Here is an 18,594-nt window from a genome sequence, read left to right on the forward strand (position 1 = left end):
GGGGACTCTGGCGGTTTGGATGTTGTGAGTTTTTTTTTTGTTTTTTTGGGGGGGGGAGGATTTTTTTTTTTTTTTTGATAACTTGCTGTGACTAGGGTATATTTTTCTGAGACCAACTATGTCTGGGAATCTGTGTTTAATGCGTACAGAGTGCTGAGGGCACCTGCAGGCTGGGATGGATGGCTGATCTCTTGCTCTCTCTCTCTCTCTTTTTTAAAATTTTTTTTTAACAAATTTTTTAAATTTGTTAGTCTCTAAGGTGCCACAAGTACTCCTTTTCTTTTTGCGAATACAGACTAACACGGCTGCTACTCTGAAACCTTACTTAAAGTAGTTACTCATACAGGTAAGCAGACCCTGCTATTAGGTCTAGATTAATTCTTTTAAAAAATAATATATGGCTTTTCAATATGTAATTTTATAAAAATATAAGTTATTTTGTATTGTGTCACAAATTCCTTTCCTTCATTTTGTTTCACTTTCTTAGTATATGGTGTTATCGTTATTCCTCAGGAGAGCAAAAGCCTTGTATTTGCTTCAAGTTTTGATGTTTTAAACTGATTGTGCTAATGTTATGTTCTTTCAGGCTCTAGCATGTAGCTCTTGTGGAATATGATCAGTATTTGACTCATGCTGCTTGAAATAAGAAAGGAAGCTTAGAAACATTGTGCAAATACTGGGGGAAATCTGGAGAAGGATAGCTTGGCAGAACTATGTATTTGCTGGGAGATGAGATCCCAGAAAAACAAATGTATCCAAAATATTGCCTGTACTGAACGTTGATACCGCTGCAGAACTACGTAAGCCTCGGGTTGGCCAAAGATTGAGGCCCACGGTTTGAAATTTATGGTAGGAAGATGGAAGACGTTATGGTACACTCACCTGAACCCTATGTTAATTTGATGCATGAATTGAATAACATTTCAAGATAATATGAAATCCGTGCATGTAATTATTTATTTGTTGAATATGCATATCTAAATGATCAGCTGCTCCAGCTTGCAGTATAACAACATTAAAATGAGACAGATACTGTGTGGTAGTTTCATGGAAGGAGGTAGTGTGAATCAGTGAGAATACTTACAGTAGTACCTTGTTTACATTGGACTATGTGGTGTACATATCCTTCCCTACCCTCCCTTAAATTATCATTGTATCTTTGAATATTGTAGATGTGCTAAGGTCTTCTGTTTTCACTCAAACTCCCAAGTAAATACTGAATACGGACCTTAAGGTTTGACCATAAATGTTTTGGATTAGTGCAAATTTTAAATGAGTTATGGGTATGAGCCTATTAATGATAGAAGTACCCAAAGACAGATTGATCTTTTGTTTAGTCAGCAGATGCACTGTTATGAAGACAAATAGAGCTTGATGCTGAGGGAGACTGAGTACTCGCTCCCTCTGAAGTCAGTGAAAATTGCAGGTGCTCTGCACATTTAGAACTATTCCAAGTGAATTGTTGGATCTAAGAGAAATTAAAGGGACAGGTTTCATTTTTTTTTTTTTTTTTTACTAATGATTTTGACCCAAGAAAAACTTCTTAGTGGTACCTAATTAATGTAAAGGAACAATAATACGTGTGTGAAACCAGGACATCTGTTTCTTTAGATTATTTTCAAGTGCCTGCCCCTGGTAACTCTAAGTGCTTTAACAAATATTTTAAATACATAAAAAACAAAGAATAAAAGCTAAAGAAAATCAAGCAAACTTCCCATACAAGTCAACTCCACTAGAAAATAGTACTTGACTAATAATAATGTGTATAACTAACCACCTCAAAACTCAAACCCTGCCTTCATTAAAAGCCCAAGAATGTAGATCAGGGTTGCATAGTGTTCTAAAGGTTAACAAATTCAGGCTCTGTTGGATCCAAGGTGATTATGAGTTTGAGTTAATGACCCTGCACAGAAAACATGCTGGCACAAGATCCCTCTCCATTTTAAACCTAGTGGCTGCCTATTTATGGCTACAACTTTAGACTACTAAAAAGACTTGGGAAACTGTATCCAGGTTCCCCCCTGAAAGTAAAGGTCACACGGTTTTCACCAAGACCATTATTTATTTACTTATTTCATAGAATCATAGAATATCAGGGTTGGAAGGGACCTCAGGAGGTCATCTAGTCCAACCCCCTGCTCAAAGCAGGACCAACCCCAATTAAATCATCCCAGCCAGGGCTTTGTCAAGCTTGACCTTAAAAACTTCTAAGGAAGGAGATTCTACCACCTCCCTAGGTAACGCATTCCAGTGTTTCACCACCCTCCTAGTGAAAAAGTTTTTCCTAATATCCAACCTAAATCTCCCCCACTGCAACTTGAGACCATTATTCCTTGTCCTGTCCTCTTCTACCACTGAGAATAGTCTAGAACCATCCTCTCTGGAACCACCTCTCAGGTAGTTGAAAGCAGCTATCAAATCCCCCCTCATTCTTCTTTTCCTCAGACTAAACAATCCCAGTTCCCTCAGCCTCTCCTCATAAGTCATGTGTTCCAGAACCCTAATCATTTTTGTTGCCCTTCGCTGGACTCTCTCCAATTTATCCACATCCTTCTTGTAGTGTGGGGCCCAAAACTGGACACAATACTCCAGATGAGGCCTCACCAATGTCGAATAGAGGGGAACGATCACGTCCCTCGATCTGCTCGCTATGCCCCTACTTATACATCCCAAAATGCCATTGGCCTTCTTGGCAACAAGGGCACGCTGCTGACTCATATCCAGCTTCTCGTTTATTTAAAGTGCTCTTGGCCAAACCTACTACCTAAGCAGCCAGGCCAAATACCCACAAATTGGTAACCGAAGTAGCAAATCAGAGATGCTGATATGGTTTCTGTCAGCACTTCTAGTTGCTTTTGTTCTGTCTACTGACACTACATCAATTTTGCATAGACTAAGACTTAAACGTGCCCCAGTTTGAGTCAACTGTTGGGATGAATTGCTCGACTGCACCATCTGGATCAGAGACAAGATAAAGATGTGAGCTGGGTGTCCTCAGTATATCTTTTACAGCCCCTCCTATTAGTTTCTTGTCTGTGTGAAGCAGGATGAAGCACATGAAAGCACTCTTGAAGCAGATAAGCAATTGCCCAAACTACCTCTAAGATCTCTGGCAAAGAAAAAGAAAAGAGCTTTGAGTGACTCCACCAAACCCTTTTAGGGATCAAAAATATGCCCACAATACATTTTGATTAATAATATTGTAAGCAATTGACAGACATATAAGACTCCATTATCATCTTCCATCTCCAAACCAACACTACCATTGCAGCTGATATACTGGAATGTACTCAGATCTGAAATCCAATGGGCTGGGGTCAAGACACTTGTTCAGTTGCCCCACTGCAACCTTCTTCACCATCTTTCCCCAAAAAGAGGGGATAGACATATTTATAATTAGCAAGGCTGTCAGCCTCGAGACAGTCATCCTGAGCAGAAACTTTATAATGGATTTCTTAAGGGTAGCAGGCAGCCTGTCCTTCTGAAGGTAAGTGTTGATGGTTTCCACAAAGTGCAGACCAGTGCTTCTTAACTGATCTTTAGCCAGGAAGAACATGAGTCCAGTTCACATTACTTGAGAGCTTCTAGAACTGTAGTGAGCAATGCCAGCTGAAATTCATGTTTTTTTCCTTGCTGATATGGAGGCAATCTAGATCTGAGCAATTTGTATACACACAATAACTTGAAAATTCCTTGTGGGGAATAATATTTGGCTCTGTAGCTGAGTGAAAATAATTTGAATCCATTAACCTGTCCACCTACAGCAGTTCCAATTAGGTACTTAGCAGATACCATGGTAGATGTGGTTCACTGTTGAATTATTTTGGAGAAGTTTTTTGGCTTCTGCTGTTCAGGAGATCAGACTACATGATCATATTGGTATTTTTTGGTTTTAGAATCAACAAATAAGACTGTCAGATACAGACACTAAATATGAATTTATACTGTGTACAAAACGGTTGTTAAAATAGTGTTTCAAAGTGCTTTTAAGAATACAGTTTTAATTTCTTAAGCAATTGTCTTTTTTTCAATATGTGTCTGATTTATGGGATCTGATTATATAAACCACATTGCATTACATTGGTCTGGTTTTGTAATGATGCTGAAGGCAAATGCAATCCCAGGATGTGTTAGTCAAGGTATTTCCAGTTGAGATAGGGAAGAATTAATCCCATTGTCCAAAGCACTGATAAGACCTGGTCTGGAATACTGTGTAGAATCCTGGTCACCCATGTTCAAGAAAAATGAATTCAAATGGAACAGGTATATAGAAGAGCTGCTTGGATGATCAGGGAAATGGAGAGCCTATTTTATGAGAGGAAACTAAAAAAGCTTGGCTTGTTTAGCCTAGCAAAATGAAAGCTGAGAGTGGATGTGATTGCTCTCTATAAATACTTTGGGAGGATAAGGAGGAAGAGAAGAAGAGCTATTTAAGGTAATGGACGCTGTTGGCACAAACTGGCCACGAACAAATATAGACTGGAAGTTAGAACAAAGTTTCTAGCCTCAGAGGAGTAAGGTTCTGGAATGACCTTCCAATAGGAGTAGTGGGGGCGTCTGCCTAACTGGTCAAGATAGAGCTTGATACGTTTATGAACAGCACTGTATGATGGGATTGCCTGCACTAGCAGGAGACTGGATTCAGTGACCCATGAGGTCCCTTCCAGTCCTGTGTTCCTATGGTTAGAATGTAATCTTGCATGATTGACAAAGAGATTATAACATAATATTGCATAAGCCTGGGAAATCTTATTTGACAAAATGTTTTTTTCTGGTATTACTGTTTCAGAAAAACTTGTATTAGACATTTAAATAGACGTAACTAATTATGGAAAAGTTGTGGATTTGAATTTTATAAATTTTTTTTTGTATGTGGCCAATTAAAACATGACAAAACATATAACATTAGCCAAAAGTTCAGAAGCTGGTATATAGGAATAATGATCCAGCACCCTAGAATCAGAAATTAGAGATGAAAAAGACCCAGTGCCATAGATCATCTAGTCCAGTGGTTCTCAAAGCTGATCTGCCGCTTGTTCAGGGAAAGCCCCCCGGAGGGTCGGACCAGTTTGTCTACATGCCGCGTCCGCAGGTTCAGCCGATTGCGGCTCCCACTGGCCGCGGTTCACTGCTCCAGGCCAATGGGGGCTGCAGGAAGTGGTGCGGGCCAAGGGACATGCTGGCCACCCTTCCCACAGCCCCCATTGGTGACAGGACAGAAGCGACTTTGTCTGTACAAAGTGCAAGCTGGTCTCCATATTGGAAGAGAAGGTTCAAGGTCTGGAGCAACAGGTATCGACCCTGCGTTGCATAAGAGAAACTGAAGATTTCCTGGACAGACGTCAGGATATGCTTCTACGGGCACAAGGTTCTGAAGATTCAGAGCAGGCTGCACATCGGGGACAGGAGGACGGTGAAGAAATTTGGCATCATGTGACCTCCAGAAGAGAAAAGGGGAATGTCCATGTACCAGCAATGCAGATACAGGTAAGTAACCGTTTTCATGTTCTCTCCACAGGTACTAATGCGGAGAGTGGACCAGATGATACGTCTGAGGGAAGAGAGCAGAAGGAGACTCCGCCGATTGGAAGGCATGAGATGCACTGTCCTAGGGTTGAGGGTTCCACGACCACTGATCCCAAGAGAAGGAGGCAGGTGGTGGTGGTTGGGGACTCTCTCCTCAGGGGGACTGAGTCATCTATCTGTCGCCCCGACCGGGAAAACCGAGAAGTCTGCTGCTTGCCAGGAGCTAAGATTCACGATGTGACGGAGAGATTGCCGAGACTCATCAAGCCCTCAGATCGCTTCCTGCTTCTCTACGTGGACACCAATGATACTGCCAAGAATGACCTTGAGCAGATCACTGCAGTCTACGTGGCTCTGGGAAGAAGGATAAAGGAGTCTGAGGCGCAAGTGAAGTTCTCGTCCAACCTCCCCGTGGAAGGAAAAGGCCTGGGTAGAGATCGTCGAATCGTGGAAGTCAACGAATGGCTATGCAGGTGGTGTCGGAGAGAAGGCTTTGGATTCTTTGACCATGGGATGGGTGTTCCAACAAGGAGGAGTGCTAGGCAGAGACGGGCTCCACCTAACGAAGAGAGGGAAGAGCATCTTCGCAAGCAGGCTGGCTAATCTGGTGAGGAGGGCTTTAAACTAGGTTCACCGAAGGAAGGAGACCAAAACCCTGAGGTAAGTGGGGAAGTGGGATACCGGGAGGAAGCACGAGCAGGAGCATCTGAGAGGGGAGGGTTTCTGCCTCATACTGAGAAAGAGGGGCGATCAGCGGGTTATCTCAAGTGCCTATACACAAATGCACGAAGCCTGGGAAACAAGCAGGGAGAACTGGAAGTCCTGGCAAAGTCAAGGAATTATGATGTGATTAGAATAACAGAGACTTGGTGGGATAACTCACATGACTGGAGTACTGTCATGGATGGATATAAGCTGTTCAGGAAGGACAGGCAGGGCAGGAAAGGTGGAGGAGTTGCACTGTATGTAAGAGAGCAGTATGACTGCTCAGAGCTCAAGTATGAAACTGCAGAAAAACCTGAGAGTCTCTGGATTAAGTTTAGAAGTGTGAGCAACAAGGATGATGTCATGGTGGGAGTCTACTATAGGCCATCGGACCAGGGGGATGAGGTGAAAGAGGCTTTCTTCTGGCAAGTCGCAGAAGTTACTAGATCGCACGCCGTGGTTCTCATGGGAGACTTCAATAACCCTGATATCTGCTGGGAGAGCAATACAGTGGTGCACAGACAGTCCAGGAAGTTTTTGGAAAATGTAGGGGACAATTTCCTGGTGCAAGTGCTGGAGGAACCAACTAGGGGCAGAGCTCTTCTTGACCTGCTGCTCACAAACCGGGAAGAATTAGTAGGGAAAGCAAAAGTGGATGGGAACCTGGGAGGCAGTGACCATGAGATGGTCGAGTTCAGGATCCTGACACAAGGAAGAAAGGAAAGCAGCAGAATATGACCCTGGACTTCAGAAAAGCAGACTTTGACTCCCTCAGGGAACTGATGGGCAAGATCCCCTGGGAGAATAACATGAGGGGGAAAGGAGTCCAGGAGAGCTGGCTGTATTTTAAAGAATCCTTATTGAGGTTACAGGGACAAACCATCCCGATGTGTAAAAAGAATAGTAACTATGGCAGGCGACCAGCTTGGCTTAACAGTGAAATCCTTGCTGCTCTTAAATACAAAAAAGAAGCTTACAAGAAGTGGAAGATTGGACAAATGACCAGGGATGAGTATAAAAATATTGCTCAGGCATGCAGGAGTGAAATCAGGAAGGCCAAATCACACCTGAAGTTGCAGCTAGCAAGAGATGTTAAGAGTAACAAGAAGGGTTTCTTCAGGTATGTTAGCAACAAGAAGAAAGTCAAGGAAAGTGTGGGCCCCTTACTGAATGAGGGAGGCAACCTAGTGACAGAGGATGTGGAAAAAGCTAATGTACTCAATGCTTTTTTGCCTCTGTCTTCACGAACAAGGTCAGCTCCCAGACTACTGCACCAGGCAACACAGCATGGGGAGGAGGTGACCAGCCCTCTGTGGACATTGAAGTGGTTCGGGACTATTAAGAAAAGCTGGACATGCACAAGTCCCTGGGGCCGGATGTGTTGCATCCGAGAGTGCTAAAGGAGTTGGCGGATGTGATTGCAGAGCCATTAGCCATTATCTTTGAAAACTCATGGTGATTGGGGGAAGTCCTGGACGGCTGGAAAAAGGCTAATGTAGTGCCCATCTTTAAAAAAGGGAAGAAGGAGGATCCAGGGAACTACAGGCCAGTCAGCCTCACCTCAGTCCCCGGAAAAATCATGGAGCATGTCCTCAAGGAATAATTCTGAAGGACTTAGAGGAGAGGAAAGTGATCAGGAACAGTCAGCATGGATTCACCAAGGGCAAGTCATGCCTGACTAATCTAATTGCCTTCTATGACGAGATAACTGGCTCTGTGGATGAGGGGAAAGCAGTGGACGTGTTGTTCCTTGACTTTAGCAAAGCTTTTGACACCGTCTCCCACAGTATTCTTGCCAGCAAGTTAAAGTAGTATGGGCTGGATGAATGGACTATAAGGTGGATAGAAAGCTGGCTAGTTCTGTTGGGCTCAAAAAGTAGTGATCAATGGCTCCATGCCTAGTTGGCAGCCGGTATCAAGTGGAGTCCCCCAAGAGTCGGTCCTGGGGCCGGTTTTGTTCAATATCTTCATAAATGATCTGGAGGATGGTGTGGATTGCACCCTCAGCAAGTTTGCAGATGACACTAAATTGGGAGGAGAGGTAGATACGCTGGAGGGTAGGGATAGGATACAGAGGGACCTAGACAAATTGGAGGATTGGGCCAAAAGAAATCTGATGAGGTTCAACAAGGACAAACACAGAGTCCTGCACTTGGGATGGAAGAATCCAATGCACCGCTACAGACTAGGGACCGAATGGCTCGGCAGCAGTTCTGCAGAAAAGGACCTAGGGGTTACAGTGGACGAGAAGCTGGATATGAGTCAACAGTGTGCCCTTGTTGGCAAGAAGACCAATGGCATTTTGGGCTGTATAAGTAGGGGCATTGCCAGCATATCGAGGGATGTGATCGTTTCAATCTATTCAACACTGGTGAGGCCTCATTTGGAGTACTATGTCCAGTTTTGGGCCCCACACTACAAGAAGGATGTGGAAAAATTGGAAAGAGTCCAGTGGAAGGCAACAAAAATGATTAGGAGACTGGAACACATGATTTATGAGGAGAGGCTGAGGGAACTGGGATTGTTTAAACTGCCGGAAGAGAAGAATGAGGGGGGATTTGATAGCAGCGTTCAACTACCTGAAAGGGGTTTCCAAAGAGGATGGATCTAGACTGTTCTCAGTGGTAGCAGATGACAGAACAAGGAGTAATGGTCTCAAGTTGCAGTGGGGGAGGATTAGGTTGGATATTAGGAAAAACTTTTTCACTAGGAGGGTGGTGAAACACTGGAATGAGTTACCTAGGGAGGTGGTGGAATCTCCTTCCTTAGAAGTTTTTAAGGTCAAGCTTGACAAAGCCTTGGCTGGGATGATTTAATTGGGGATCGGTCCTGCTTTGAGCAGGGGGTTGGACTAGATGACCTCCTGAGGTCCCTTCCAACCCTGATATTCTATGATATTCTGCCCTGGGATATGAGAAAAAGGCTTTCTTTTACTCCAGGCAGAATTTTGTGGGCCCTGTCTTCCCCGTTCTCATGAAGAAGAGAAAAGGAGTACTTGTGGCACCTTAGAGACTAACCAGTTTATTTGAGCATAAGCTTTCGTGAGCTACAGCTCACTTCATCGGATGCATACTGTGGAAACTGCAGAAGACATTATATACACAGAGACCATGAAACAATACCTCCTCCCACCCCACTCTCCTGCTGGTAATAGCTTATCTAAAGTGATCACTCTCCTTACAATGTGTATGATAATCAAGTTGGGCCATTTCCAGCACAAATCCAGGTTTTCTCACCCTCCGCCCCCCCCCACCCCCCACACACAAACTCACTGCCCTGCTGGTAATAGCCCATCCAAAGTAACCACTCTCTTTACAATGTGTATGTCAGCCACACTATCAGAGGCTCGTTCACCTGCACGTCCACCAATGTGATATATGCCATCATGTGCCAGCAATGCCCCTCTGCCATGTATATTGGTCAAACTGGACCGTCTCTACGTAAAAGAATAAATGGACACAAATCAGATGTCAAGAATTATAACATTCATAAACCAGTCAGAGAACACTTCAATCTCTCTGGTCACACAATTACAGACATGAAGGTCGCTATCTTAAAACAAAAAAACTTCAAATCCAGACTCCAGCGAGCAACTGCCCACCTTGATTTTCATACACATTGTAAGGAGAGTGGTCATTTTGGATAAGCTATTACCAGCAGGAGAGTGAGTTTGTGTGTGTGGTTTTTGGAAAAAGGGGGTGTGTGTGTGAGAAAACCTGGATTTGTGCTGGAAATGGCCCAACTTGATTATCATACGCATTGTAAGGAGAGCGATCACTTTAGATAAGCTATTACCAGCAGGAGAGTGGGGTGGGAGGAGGTATTGTTTCATGGTCTCTGTGTATATAATGTCTTCTGCAGTTTCCACAGTATGCATCTGATGAAGTGAGCTTCAGCTCACGAAAGCTTATGCTCAAATAAATTGGTTAGTCTCTAAGGTGCCACAAGTACTCCTTTTCTTTTTGCGAATACAGACTAACACGGCTGTTACTCTGAAACATGAAGAAGAGAAGCTCTTCACACAAGAAAATTGTTCAGATCCTTTTTCGGTCATTTGGATCCTCCGGTCCCCTCCCCTTGAGCTGCGCCTTGTAATCTTATGCACAGGGACCAGGCTTCAAGCACCGGGGGTTCACCTCAATTATGTGTCTTCCCTCCGTGCACATAAAATTGTGTACTAGGTAAATTTCTTAATAATAACTTATAAAAGGCTCAACTTATTGAATTTTATCTAAATATATACTTATAGTACTTGCTGTCTCCTCCCTGCTTCATTATTAGGTGGTTTAGAGGAGGAAGGATAAAGCAGCAATATTAATTGATTTCTTCTAAAATAAACAAAAATCTTTCAAAACCTGCTTTGTGTTGTACTTTCCTATTAGATGGCCAGGTGAGGTTCCAGCTTAAGTCAAAGAGAGACTTGCATAACCAAGAGCAGATTTTGGTAATGGAAGCTCAAGGAGATGAATGCAAATATCACTATTGTTTCAATAATAGGTTATTCCACTTCTGCAGAGCAAAACTGCACCAGCTCTGCTCTGAAGTCACTGGGAATGGGGGATGCTCAGTATGTCTCAAGAAGAGCTTAACACCTGGCTGCACTGGGCCCTATAGTGTATAGAGGTTAATATATTAAATTTGTTTTGGCTTGTTCTCTGTGAAGAAATTAGCTAAGATAAACATCCAAGTATATATTTAAGATTTTTTTTTGTTCCCTAGGCGGCAGGAGCAATCCGTCCTCTCGTCTCTACTGTTGTTGCTTCCTCTGCAGATGGTTCCTTAGACCATTCACTAGAACGTTCCAGGTACAGAGCAAGTGAAATGCCTCAGGCTTTCCTGTTTGATATAATCTATCAAGCATATCATCAGGTAAGAATCTGGGCTTTTCAAAATAGAAGCTCACTTCTCCCCCTCAATGTACTGTATGTTAAAGGAAACTAAGTCACCTTGTTTGGTTTTTCTGAAAATTATAGTTGAAATGTCTATAAATCTATCACAGATTATATGAGATTGCATGTAAATCATTTCAGTGTAGTCTCCTAATGACAATGTTTTATAATGATATTTTATAACTTTTTACTATGATTTGCGTACTATGGCAGTTCTTATGATCTGTTCCATTTATACTGTTATCAAACTGCCAAATACAAATGTGATTCCCGGGTTTTAGGTGGCAAGGAAAATCATTATCTATGCCTAATTGTACGTGATGAAATATGTATTTTGTATATTATGAACCATATTCTCTGATGGTGTAATTCCATTGTAGTCAATGGAATTATACCAGAGAGAATTTAGCTGTTCATATATTTTACCAATGTAGCTCTCTTCCTTTGTGCATTAATGTATCATTAAACCTGTTAAAGTTAATGCTACAAGCCTGACTTTGAATTAAGATTCCAGTAACCCAGAAAACTCACAAAAGTCAGAAAATTAGCAATTTTCTCTTTCTCTCTATCTTTGCAGTAATCTTTGTCCCTTATTCTCCTCTTTTCCCATGACACATTGACCTCTTCCACTTCCTGGGTGAAGATGACTCAAGCAAAGTAGTCCTCTACTCGAGGATTAAGGGCCTGATCCAGAGACCATTGGAAAGATTCCCATTGATTTAGAGTTTAGGTCTTGATTCAACAAAGTACATAAGCTAGTGGACTAACATGCTTAAAGTTAGATATATGTTAAGTATCTTAATGAGTCAGTGGAGTAAGTGGCAGGACTTTGTGGAGGCAATCCTGTGTGAGTAGTGTAATAGTGGACAGCGGGATATGCTAAAATATTGGAAGATATTAATTTTGCAAATATCAGTTAATGTATGTGAAACTATAAAATATTCCATGCATCATAGTAAATTATTAGATTCACTAGATACATTGATTAATGACTGATCATGATATATCTGTGAATACTATCTCTGTTTTAACTTTCCATTAATTAACTGTATTTCATTAACACCATCTTGATTGAACTGAAAAATTTGGAGCAGGAGATTCTTAATTATTTCACCATTATCCCCTGTGATGTTTTCTTTCATTTGCCTCACCCTACACTCAGAGCTTACTGGAAGCACTCCAAACTCTAATCTCCAGGCTTCACTTCCTCTTCACACATCCACTTGTGGAGAGTTGCCTATCATCCAGGGATCTCCAAGTTTGGTGCCTGGGAGCATGAGATTTCTTCACTTGCCACTTGGCAGGAATTCTTTCAGTGCACTAACGTGTAAAGCATGGTATCTCATGGTTGAAAAGAAGAATCTGTTACAAATCTTTTGCAAGAATAACAACCTGTGTTATTCTGTGGAGGCAAAAGACCTATCTGGCTTTAAGATTAAACTCAGTAAGTTTATAGAGGAGATGGTATGATGGGATAACATGATTTTGGCAATTAATTGATCTTTAACTATTCATGCTAAATAGGCCCAATGGCCTGTGATGGGATGTTAGATGGGGTGGGATCTGAGTTACTACGGAGAATTCTTTCCTGGGTATGTGAATCTTTCTTTTCTGGCTGGTGAATCTTGCCCATATGCTCAGGGTTTAGCTGATCACCATATTTGGGGTCGGGAAGGAATTTTCCTCCAGGGCAGATTGGAAGAGGCCCTGGAGGTTTTTCACCTTCCTCTGTAGCATGGGGCACGGGTCACTTGCTGGAGGATTCTCTGCTCCTTGAAGTCTTTAAACCACGATTTGAGGACTTCAATAGCTCAGACATAGGTGAGAGGTTTATCGCAGGAGTGGGTGGGTGAGATTCTGCGGCCTGCATTGTGCAGGAGGTCAGACTAGATGATCATAATGGTCCCTTCTGACCTTAATATCTATGAATCTATGAAATATTTTGAGTCTTAGCTGAAGCTTATCCCCATATCATCACTCCTGTTTATCTACTATGAATGAAATAAAGCAGGGGTTCTCAAACTGGGGGTCGGGACCCCTCTGGGGGTCATGAGGTTATTACATGGGGGGGTCGCGAGCTGTCAGCCTCCACCCCAAACCCTGCTTTGCATCCAGCATTTATAATGGTGTTAACTATAATGGTTAACCTAAGTGTTTTTAATTTATAAAGGGGGTCGCACGCAGAGGCTTTCTATTTGAAAGGGGTCACCAGTACAAAAGTTTGGGAATCACTGAAATAAAGTATTTATTCCACATGAAATCTGCATGAAAAGGATGTTACCATTGCATTGGTAAACTCTCAAAATTCAGGAGGTGTCCCTCTCCCCCCATGAGTATCTGTTGTGACTGGTTTTAATTACATGGTCATATACTATTTCTCAAAACATACTGTATAATACTGTACTCTGTTTTTCTAGGGTTAGGTTGTGGATACCCCATGTGCAGGTACACTAGAGAGCTGGGAAGGGCGTAAAGGAGTGTTGCTGTCCCTCCACTGCATTGTTCAATGGCCAGCCATATTTGCAATCTCTGTGTTTCTCTGAGTACGGGGAATGCTCCCACCTAGAGTGTGTACTTCTCTCCCCTTGCAGGAGCAAAACTCCAAAAGGGGGCATTGAGGAACCAGGGCTATGATCCCTTCCCCACACCCATTGCATTGACTACATGCTGTTCATCTGAAGGGATGGTGCAACACGCACGAGTGCTCTATGCTTTGGAGCTCTGGAAAAGAATATACTTCACTAAAACTTCTTAAATATTTCTGGTCGCAGGTGGTAGTGGTTGTTGTTATTTATTTGTACTGCAATAGCATTTAAGGGCTCCAATCAAGGATCAGGGCCCTGTTTGTGCAAGGAACTATACAAACAGATAACAAAAAGGTAGCTGCTGCCCTGAAGACCTTAAAATCTAACTGTAGAAGAGCTTTGTTTAGCTCAGTGGTTTGAACATTGCCCTGCTAAACCTAGGGTTGTGAGTTCAATCCTTGAGGGGGCCATTTAGGGATCTGGGGCAAAAATTGGGTCCTGCTTTGAGCTTAGGCCCTAATAACATCAGCCACGCTATCAGAGGCTCGTTCACCTGCACATCTACCAATGTGATGTATGCCATCATGTGCCAGCAATGCCCCTCTGCCATGTACATTGGTCAGACTGGACAGTCTCTACGTAAAAGAATAAATGGACACAAATCAGATGTCAAGAATTATAACATTCATAAACCAGTCGGAGAACACTTCAATCTCTCTGGTCACGCGATTACAGACATGAAAGTTGCGACATTACAACAGAAAAACTTCAAAACCAGACTCCAGCGAGAGACTGTTGAATTGGAATTCATTTGCAAATTGGATACAATTAACTTAGGCTTGAATAGAGACTGGGAGTTGCTAAGTCATTATGCAAGGTAACCTATTTCCCCTTGTTTTTTCCTACACCCCCCCCCCCCTTCCTCAGACGTTGTTGTTAAACCCTGGATTTGTGCTGGAAATGGCCCACCTTGATTATCATACACATTGTAAGGAGAGTGATCACTTTAGATAAGCTATTACCAACAGGAGAGTGGGGTGGGGGGAGAGAAAAGCTTTTGTAGTGGGTAAACACCCATCTTCTGTATTTTCCACAGTATGCATCCGATGAAGTGAGCTTTAGTTCACGAAAGCTTATGCTCAAATAAATTGGTTAGTCTCTAAGGTGCCACAAGTACTCCTTTTCTTTTTGCGAATACAGACTAACACGGCTGTTACTCTGAGAGGTATTTGTATCTTCTCTTAACTTGGAACATGTGAATCTCATTAGTAGGCTGTTTTACTTGCCCTTCTAGATCATTAATGAAGATATTAAATGAGATTGGATCTAACCCACTAATCCCTAAAAGAATAAATATATTTGAAATAAAATAAACTAGAAATAACTAGAAATGCCAACAAACAGTAATTTGACTGGCTATTGAACATTTATAGGTGTGATGGCTACGGTTTCAGATATTTAATTTGTGTTTTGAAAAAAGAGCCATACTTCTTCACGTGGCTGCAGACGTGCATTCCACTCAGATGTGTGCATGCCCAGTGCTCATTGAAACTGGAAAACTTTTGCTTAGCAGTATCTATAGGGATGCTGTTCATGCCCTATGGCCCTTAACTCCTCCTGTGGCTATTTAAAGTGGCTGCAGCGACATCCCACCCACCACCCCACACCTTCAGGTCCTTTGCTCTGAACGTCAAGAGTAGAGACTACGATACAGACAGGTGGAGGGTGGGTCGTGGAATATACGTCTGCACCCACATCTCAAAGAGAGAAGACATTTGAGTATTTCACATTTTTCTAGAGGAATGCAAATGATTGAAGAAGAACTGCTTAGTCTCCTGGGAAAATAATGTAAACATTTCTTTTAAAAATTATGACAATACAAACAGCTATATCAGCAGTGTCCAAATTTTTGAGCCTCTGGGCAAAACATATTTCTGAAAGGTCAAAAGGTTACAATCAATGCTTTGGGCCATATTTTCTGTCCTATTCTTCTCCCTTTGCACCCTTTCTCCTTTACTGCCTTGTTCTGGGGAGGAGAGTCATCCTTGGATAGATACTTCTCAGGCTTAGGCAGAGCCAGTTAGCTCCTATCCTGTTCTCCCTGAGGTTCCTACTGTCCAACAGGAAAACTGGCACCAGAAGTACTCTCTCTTATCCCTTTCCTGTGATACAGCAAGGAGCCAATGGACATGCAGCAAGGAAGTGACAACTGTTAAGAGCACTCTCAGCTCACATGCGAGCAGCACCTAGGGCTTCACGGGAAGCAGTTGGAGTCAGTTGATCAGAGAATGACTATACCTCTTCCCACAATGATGGGGCTGATTCAGACCCTTCAATTTAAAAATCAGAGAGGACAAATTTTCAAATTATAGTTTATATATTCCTTTTTAACACAGTTGCCCTCAAAGGCCACAGATTTGACATAACTGAGTTATATACAATATTTTGTCATAATCCCATTATACTTATTCATATATTATAGGTGAAAGAGCAGCAACAGCTACAATTAAGATTGCCTAACAGTTTCCAGTATAAGCCTCTATTTTCAGTTGTTTATAGCTTTGCCAAGTGCTAGCCATTTGGTTTGAAATTTTACATGTTAGCTGTCTGTCTCAGAATGAATTTATTTTGCAAAGTTTCAGCAAAAATAGCTTAGCCATTTCTGAAAACAAGGTTAGGGGAAAATGTGTATGTTTTATTTGTTTAAAAAATTTCATCTGCTTTATTGAAGTGTTCTAATATCGCCATCTCCTATAGCTGGAACTTGAAATTTGTCAGGGAGGTACCTTTTGCTGCCCTAATGAAAATCCATTGAGATTTTGCTAAATTAAAAGCCTCTTCATATCACCATGTGCATGTAGTCAGTGGAGCTTTTTGGTCCAGCCCTAGTATGCCCACTGCACTGGGTATGCTCCCAGGCCTCACTCAGCTTTCTGCATGGTGCAGAGTTAGAGTGCTAGATGGGGCAGAAACACAATGACTTCCTCCCCTCCAAGTGCATTATTATTCTCATGCCCTTTCAATATTACTAGATACAGTTGTTAGCTACAGTATCATATACGTTTTTTTTCATTCAGTGCCCTTGGAGGTCAGTGACCTGAGGTAGAGAATTAGAAAAAGAGAAAGAACTTCCTTTTGTGTTTGCAGCACTGGACAGGGACTCAGGAACAACTAGGTTAAATTCTTTGCTCTGCCTTAGACATCCTCTGTGATGTTGGGTAAGACACTGTACTGCAATGCATGCATGCAAGGGGACTGAATTATTGTTGCATAGGCAACCTTAACGCTGGCATTTTCTAACTTATTAGGTTCATATAAATGGAATTCCTGTTTTTAGGAACAGACGTTTATTCTATCCATATCAGCCCCCAGGGAAATCAGAAAACTAGAAGTGTTAATTATAAATCCACCCTTTCCAAGAATAGCTAAAAAAGTCTTATTTCTTAGACCAGACTTGTTCTTTTTTGCCTAAGGAAGTTTCAGTTTTCCGTTCAGATTTTTAAATTAAACTAGGAGCCTATATCCCAAGAATCCTCCTGAAGTCTGAAAAGAAAGACAGGGTACATCATTTCGTGGAAGTTAGGCATTCCCCAGAGCAATATCTTAAGAGGAATTAGAGTATCAGGAAGTCAAGTAGACTATCTGTTTCCTTCCATCATATTATGCTCGGGCTGATTTCTATACAGACCTGATCCTGACAGATTGTGCAATGCATAGAAGCCCTTTGTATTGAGTAGTAATTCAAAACATCATGTTATGTCATGTCACATTATTGTAACAAAGTAGCAGAACATTATGTAGAAAAGGCTGAAATACACATTTCATACTATATGCTGTGTCAAGGTTAGGTGTTCATTATCTAGGTATATTTATCAAGGTGGGATAGTTGTAAACAGTTACAGAGTCTTGCTTTCCTGGCAAGTGGACAGCTATGAACAGAAGTGGAATAGCAGGAGAGCCTGAACAGAGTCTAGAGAGGTGTCCGCAATAAGAAATCAGGAGAAGACACAGCTAACTGCTAGTGGACTAGCATTGACAAGCTGAGTGCCTTCTAGAAGGCAGCAAGTACGTGCAGATGATGGGGAGCAGCAAATTTCAAAGGGTTGTAGTGTAAGAACACTGCAATGTTTTTTGTACAGAGAAGCCTCTGCTCTCCATTAAAGGGGAATAGTGGAGGTTAAATAACATGTTCCTTTTTTTAAGGGGGCAGTTTCTATTTGAAAATTACACTTCCATCTGAAAAGGTTGTATCTATTTTATAAGTAACCTCTATTATTTACTATACCCAAAAGAGCTTAAAGTAAAAACAGCTTCTCTATTTTTTGGTGTTTATACTTATTTCATTTGACTTTACTTCATGTATAGTCAATTTGACCGTTTTGTTTATGGTGGACCTTTCCCTGGCACTGCAAGAGGGTTTTTAACAGTGGTCACAACAGCAAAGCTGAAAGTGAAGTTGAAATAGACCAACCAAGAGGTAGGCGTGTGCACTGAGAAGGGGTTAGCCCTGAGCCTGTTTAGGAGTGTTGCTCTCAAGCCTGCCCACAAGACCCTTGTAAATAGCAGTGGGGAGCAAAATCAGTTCCAGGATTCAGCCCTAGAGAGGTCAGATTGTGTGCTGTCTCTTGTTTGGAGGCTTCTTCAGGGATGTACTAAATTAATTCATCTCCTGTTCATGCCCCTCCTCCAGCCAGCACAACCCACTTTTCGGGCAGTGGTGGCAAACACACTTGGTGAGGGGAGTTTGCAAAACCTGCCTGCATAGATGAGGACCTCTGATTATAAGCAGACAAAATAATATAATGTCAGGAAGAATCATGCAAATACTTAAATGCCATATCCTGAGAAGCAGATGTTCTTCTGGAACCATTACAGGATATCCACAGAATTTGGGGATGGGATGGAGAGAAAAGAAATTCTGCAAACTGTTCAATCAGGGCTCTATCTCA

General features: G+C 42.1%; 1 protein-coding gene across 3 annotated transcripts in view; it reads left to right on the forward strand.

The window, feature by feature from the left end:
- The window catches only part of CRPPA (CDP-L-ribitol pyrophosphorylase A), a 191,090-nt gene that overhangs the window by 38,117 nt on the left and 134,379 nt on the right, over window positions 1-18,594 (forward strand). For all 3 annotated transcript variants that reach the window (XM_077811420.1, XM_077811419.1, XM_077811421.1), the window contains exon 3: window positions 10,951-11,100. In XM_077811420.1, the coding sequence (XP_077667546.1) occupies window positions 10,951-11,100 (150 nt within the window). The remainder of the gene's footprint in view (window positions 1-10,950; window positions 11,101-18,594) is intronic.

This window comes from Eretmochelys imbricata, chromosome 2, assembly GCF_965152235.1.
Source record: "Eretmochelys imbricata isolate rEreImb1 chromosome 2, rEreImb1.hap1, whole genome shotgun sequence".
Taxonomy (NCBI): Eukaryota; Metazoa; Chordata; order Testudines; family Cheloniidae; genus Eretmochelys; species Eretmochelys imbricata.